This window comes from Seriola aureovittata, chromosome 8 (genome assembly GCF_021018895.1).
Source record: "Seriola aureovittata isolate HTS-2021-v1 ecotype China chromosome 8, ASM2101889v1, whole genome shotgun sequence".
NCBI lineage: Eukaryota > Metazoa > Chordata > Actinopteri > Carangiformes > Carangidae > Seriola > Seriola aureovittata.
The window spans coordinates 10201319-10208271 of NC_079371.1; the positions used below are offsets into that span (position 1 = coordinate 10201319).

General features: G+C 39.7%; 1 protein-coding gene across 1 annotated transcript; it reads left to right on the forward strand.

Annotated features, from left to right (window-relative positions):
* The first annotated feature begins 1560 nt into the window (after positions 1-1560).
* On the forward strand, positions 1561-6953 carry lrit3a (info leucine-rich repeat, immunoglobulin-like and transmembrane domains 3a). Its single transcript, XM_056382537.1, has 4 exons — positions 1561-1676; positions 2843-3309; positions 5396-5701; positions 5917-6953. The coding sequence occupies exons 1-4, from the start codon at positions 1561-1563 to the stop codon at positions 6942-6944; spliced, it is 1917 nt and encodes a 638-aa protein (XP_056238512.1). The 3' UTR covers positions 6945-6953.

The following is a 6953-nucleotide window of genomic DNA, read 5'->3' on the forward strand; positions in this document are numbered from 1 at the left end:
CTCCCTCTCCTCTGTCAGCCAGAAACTGGGAAAATAAATAGTATGTGTGTGAAAATCAATGATTATAACTACACTAATAAGATTAAGTACTGTTGATTATTAATATTAGGCACATTATAACAATACAATTCAAGTTTTGCTTCTTAAACTGAGGTCGTATATGAATAAGCAGTTTCACACTTTGTGTATAGGAGGTTCCTAACATGTTATATATTATCTGGTACCAGAAAGTCGAAAGCTCAAGAATCAATTTAGGTAACATAACTAACATAATATTAATCTTGATCATAAAACCATAAATACATTTTTCTATTTACCTGCAGTAGGTTGTATTTGATTTTAGTTTTGTCCTCCTGATACTACACTGTATCTAAAAAATGTTTCCATGAGAAATTGTTTATAAATAAGATTTGGGCCAAGGATCAGCTGATTTGATTTGATGGTGATGCAGATACAGAACTTCTAACATTTGAATCCAAGACAAAAAAAACACATTAAGATAGAGGCCAAATCCCAGACTTGTGTTTGTCACAAAGTCCATTTCAGTCAAAATGTTAATGATAGGAATGATGTCACTTGCTGTGACATCAAAACACAGGACTGTCCAGAAGATGTTTGCACTCTCCGAATGCCTGTGTATGGAGCCATTCAAGTCAACCCAAACTAAAATCAACGTGTGAAGAAAATATGAAACAGATACACTACTGTAAAACCGTCATCTGCATGCAGGTTGAATTTGGCCCCTACCCCAAGCAACTGTTCCAGCCAGTCAGGTAATAAATCAAATCCAAGATTACACTTTGCACCCTGGTGCCAGACAGAACTCATTCACACATCTTACATATGGCCTCCAGCTCGATAAAACATTTACATTTAAGGAATTTCTTGAGAGTCAGAGGGACTTGCATCAGAATGCAAGTGCAAAAGAAGCAATCTACAGTCTTCTCATTTTGGAAGCAGGTTAAAGCAATGGGTCAAAACGAAGAAGAATTACAAAGACAAGGGGATTGGACATAACTAAACAGGGTTGGCTGTAGCTATACTATATATAGCATACTGTTAGTTAAAAAAAAATATTTCCAATGTGTCCAACAGTGAATTGAGACATAAGTAAGAGCATGGACATTCAGCAAACCCAGGAAAAGCAATGGTGTGGTTGGTATCTGAATGGCTTAACAAAAGGTGTCGCTGGAGGAGCACGTGTGGGGAAACCTCCGGAATTAGCTGATTAGCACCACGTCCAGATGACTGGTCCTGCCCTGTCCTGCCCCGTCCTGCCCCCCGGTCCCTTCCTGTAGCTTGCGTGACCCTGTCAAACCAAAGCAATCCTCCACTAATCCCTCCACCCCCCCCCTCCCCCAGCCGTCAACCTGACAGGTCACCTGTACTGTAATTAGATCTTCAGCCTGTACTGCTGCTTCTTATGGACTTTGAAAGCTCTTTTCGTTATTTTACATTTGTTTTTTGGGAAGGATACTTCTTCAGGCTCTCAATGAATCCGGATGTCTTTTTTCCTGATCTCTCCTCGATGTGAGCATTTTGGGTGCATTCGGTGAAATCATGCGTCGACTTCTCTATGTGCATGTATTCCTATGCTGCCTCAGTATGGCTCGTCCCTTCTGTCCATCCCAGTGCACCTGTGTCTTCCATGGACGTACTGATGGAACAGGAACAAGGTAAAAATTGCACTTAAACTATGCTCCCTCATTCGAACACTTGGTCTCTTTTGCCAATTTGGAAAATTTAAATTAAAGATTTAAATTGCTCATTTAGCAATGATGACGCATTTTAATGAGCAAAGCAGTAAGAACCACAGTATTCAGACTACTTGTGTTCAATCAATGGAAAGTTAAGGGGGCACACTTTAAAAGTTATATTTACATGTTCACTGAGGGGCACAAAGCTCCAAACACTGTCAGCCATCTGGCCTCCACGAGGTGTGTTAATCGGGGGTAGAGCCTGATTTGGATGAGCAACAATTAACTAAATGCAGAGCCATCCAATGTACTGTTAAAGTAAAAGCAATATTAATACCAGTGTAGGAAAATAATCAGTTTTGAATCAGGTATCTCAAGGACACTGAAATAAAGGCAAGTTTATCCAAATCCACCACAGTGTAATTTGTACTGACCTGTTTTGACATAATGTACGTTCCCTGGCGTGGTACCAATCCATTTATCCCAGAGAAAGACCTAATTGCCATCATGTTAGCACTGAACCCTATTCCCCCATCTTTCTGTGTGGGTTAATTTTCACTAACAAGTTCGACATCAGAGAAAAATTTTATGATGTTACATGTCCATTGTAAAAACAGAGAAAAGGTGCCTATGGCACATGTTCTGTACAGGACTATATGACTATGTTCTTTTGTTCATTTTTTTCGCTTGTTATCATGTACTGCTAATAAAACTGTTAGTGAAAGGCTTTTCAGTCAAACAGTTCTCTTCTGTATATGTCTTTATCATGACTATAACTGATTCCAGATATTCCACCTCCTGCAGTGGAAGTCAACCCACATGTTAACTCACTAGTTATGATGACAGTGATTATCTCTGACCTTGCCATCTAGGAAGTGACCTCTAGAAGGACTACAGTCATGTCAGAAAAAGCATCCCACGTCTCGACAGAGTCTGGATGGATGGATAGCTGAATGGACAGATACTGTAGATAGATACTTATAGCTTGTAGACTGGTTGTTAATTCTTTTAGATGCTCATCTGTTGACATAACCTGCTGTCTTAATTGGAAAATGGGTTTAAGTGTTATACCATTTGTAAAACTGTTTTGTTATCTGGCCATAGTTATGTTCAAACCATTTAACTAATTTATTTTTCAATCTCAGATCTGTGCTCTGCAATGACCCAGACATGTCCGATATCCCTGTCAATGTCCCAGTGGATACGATTAAACTTCGTGTTGAGAAAACTGCTGTACGCCGAATTCCAACTGAAGCTTTTTACTACCTGGTGGATTTACGGTACCTCTGGATTACTTACAATTCCATAACCTCTGTGGATACTGGAAGTTTCTACAACCTCAAAGTGCTACATGAGTTGAGGCTGGATGGAAATATGATCTCTATGTTCCCTTGGGAGTCTCTAAAAGAGATGCCCAGACTGAGGACACTGGATCTACACAACAACAGACTCACCAGTGTTCCCACTGAAGCTATCCCCTACCTCCTCAACATTACTTACTTGGATCTATCCAGCAACAAATTAGCAACCCTGCCATCTGATCTCATGGATATCTGGCCGCCCTTCAATGGAGCACCCATCTCTACTAATGCCTCCCAGAAAATTGTGTTAGGTAAGAAGAAAAGGTTGTCTCTGACGTGGGTTTTACAGGATGTAAAGGGCCATGGCAGGACACTTTTGGGTTTATTTGTAATTACCTCAGGAATCTCATTCCATCACCTGTTAATCTAGCTAGACTTGTTGTGACTGACTCAAACCTGCCAGGTAGTGACTGCCAGGACACAGTCAAATTAGCTTATTCTAAGTAGTGGCAGAGTTGACACTTAATTTGTATTATTTATTTATTTTCCTAATTAACTGTTGAATGTTTAACACAGCGCCTCTTGGCTATCCAAGCTGGGGTCAAGTTCAGTGGATCAAATTAGAAAAAAAAAAAAATAGAAAACATTAATTACAGAAATGTTTCTGAAGGGAAGATGATATCTAACCTTTGATCATTTTTTGAAAGGTTAAAAGATCCACTGTCAAAGTTTGTTCTTATTTTTAATGTTCTAAACTTTTGTCCAATACACAATGTTACAGGTTTTCAATATTTCCGTTTAATAAGATTGTGTTCATCTCCAAGAGGAATTAGAGATACATAAAAGAGTAGAGTCACCCATTCTCAGTTTCAAACTCAAACTTGTGGCTATCAGTAAGTCGAAGAGTTTCATTAGCAACAACTGTCAGAAATTGCGAATTGCATTGTCATTGCTTTTTGTTTTTTGGCATGACAAGAATTTTATTTGTTGCCGAAATGTCATAGCGATGTCAACTTGTCTTCCACTGCTGACAAAGAGTCAGGGGAGATGCAAGGACAGAGGAAAGATAAAATGCCTAAAGGAATTTAATTGTTTTGAAGCAGAAGGGAGTGGGCTCGAAAAGATGGTTTCAAAGTCAAAAATCTAAGCAATTGATTATAGGTAGTCACTATGTTTTATGTTTAAGGTAATAATAAAACCTTACTTATGTCCTTTTAAAACTGGACACAAGTAAGCTTTTTTTTCTTTTTAAGTCTATTTCTTATAGTCTTATCTATGGTACTCGCTTACTGTGAAAACAGTATAAATAGTTGTGGTGTGAAACCAAAGTAATTGCAGCCTTACTATGTTGCGCATATTAATTAATTGTCAATACTCCTGTTAAATCTTTATTAAAAAACCTTTTTTGGATGAAATTTTGATGTACATGTAAGTAAATGTGTGTTCATCCCATCTGTGTAGCAGTGACAGTGGGAGGGATATTGTTAATAAGCTGTGTAAGGGCAAGCTAGCTTATCCGTGCCACAAGAGCTGGCTGTGTGCACTGGTGTACTTGAAGGAGAAACAGGATTAGGCGGTAAGAAAAAAACAGACCATGCACAAACAGACGACAGCTTTTTTAGCACATCCTAAAAGCATTTCCTGTTAGTATGTTAGAAGAGGTAGGCTCACCTTTACTGCTGAATTATTCATAAATAAATTATAAATAAACGCTGTTTTTAAAATATTGAAAGAAAAATTAAAACATAGTTCGGACAAATATTTGAACTATTTTCAGTTTCTTCTAAATCTTTCAACCACAAAAATAGGCCTGACGAGCTCAAAATTAATTCAATGACTATAAAGCGTTGAAGTTGTCAGAGACCTATTTATGTTTATGCTAACAGAAAGGCTAATGGAAAGAGAGTGTTGCTACAAAATGGAAGAAGGCCAGAGGAAGCTTAGGTGCTTTGCCACTGTTAAGACAAACTAATCTGGTTAAAAGGCTTTAATATGCACCAGTACGTATGATTATCTATTGGACCTGTGTAACATGTGTTTACAGTAAGTTGTAAAGGAGTTCATAGGATCGGTTCACTTCCACAGCCCTTGAATTTCCCTCTAACGATGCCTAAAATCATGTGAATTTTCACAGCAAAAGAGAAAACTAATGGCAGTTTATAAATATGGCTAACTTACATGTACCATGCAACCATAAGATACCCACTGTTTCCAGTAGTGTTTAACTCACCACAGAGTATACATCATTAGGGGTTTGTAAATTTTTTTTTTCAATCTTATTGGTTTGCCTTGCTTCCATAAAGTTGTACATCCATTTTTAAATGGATGGTATTTCACGTGGCAATGGAATGAATCACCAATGAATAATCATAATTTTACTCATCTTTTCATTTTCAGGCCTCCAAGATAATCCCTGGTTCTGCGACTGTAAAATCTCCAAGCTGATTGAGCTTTCCAAAATGGCAGACACACCAGTGGTTTTGATGGACCTATTCCTGACCTGCGGTGGACCAGAGAATCTGGCTGGTGTTCTTTTTCAGCGTGCTGAGCTTGATAATTGTGTAAAACCATCAGTCATGACTTCCGCAACCAAGATCACATCTCCTTTGGGCAGTAATGTTCTCCTGCGATGTGACGCAACAGGATTTCCGACACCAACTCTTTACTGGGCTAAGTCAGATGGCTCACCAGTCAACAACACAGGTATAATATATAGCCTCTGCATTTTCAAACTTATATCTTTAGAAAATCTATGTATTAGTATGCATGTAAATGTTCACTCTCTGGTGGGCAGGAAGCATTAATCTGTGCAGGGCTAATGCCACAAGGTCATAATCCTTTGAAAAACATGCAAAGCAGGTCAAGACCTGGTAGGATTTGATCCATGCTGACCTCTGTCTTCTTGTGTCACCCTATAGTTCAGGAGTCACCTGGGGAGGGCATAAGATGGTCCATCATGAGCTTGCATGGAATATTGTACAAAGATGCTGGGGACTACAGTTGCAAAGCTAAGAATGTTGCTGGCAACGCAGATGCCACCATTTCTATCTCTGTTGCTGGTACCATCAGCACCACCATCCCTCCACTGAGGCCAAGCACTGGAACTGGACCAACCAGCCAAGGCACAACATTTACTCCGCCAACAGACAGTCCCAACTTGCCCTTGTTAACGTCCACAGTTCTTCCAAGAACATCAACAACTCTATCTGCTGTCCCCAAGAAGCCGAAAACTACCCCCAGCAATGGTTTACAGAAAGGCTCATTCAAACAAACAAAGACCCAGCAAGGAGGGAGAAAGCTTGCGGCAGATGAAAAGAGCAAAAAAAGTGATGCATCTAAGTCTGTCAAAGACCTAAGGATTGTAGAGGAAACATCTGACAGTGCAGTGTTGCTCTGGGCAGCAGATGGACTGCCAAATGATGCCCCTCTTACAGTTGTATATTCACCCTATGGTGAAGATGATGTCAAAAGGACAGAGGAGACAAATGCTGGCAGTGGAAAAATACTCCTAGAGGGACTATCGTCTGGGATGAGGTACTCAGTTTGCCTCATAGCAAAAGGTAGTGATTCTGGAAAAGACCCTTGCATTGACTTCTACACACTGGACAATGTAGAGGATAGTGGGCCGAATCAACTTTTCATCATCATAAGTGGTATTGCCTGTGCTTTGGTTTTGTCGCTTATTGCTCTGTTGATCTACAAGATTCTCGCTCTCTACTGCAAAGGACACAACACAGCTTCGGATGAAGAGGAGCTTGAAAAGGACAGCTATGTGAAGTTTGAGACAATTTCAATGAAACAAAGAACTTTGACCTCTCACCCAACTGAGCTTTGGGCAAGGAGAGCGACCCATGAATCAGAGCGAATGCTCCTGTGCTCCAGGTCAAGCATAGACTCCCAGATGACCTATAAAAGTGACAGTTCCCGGTCTGAGTATCTCTGCTGACATAAGGAA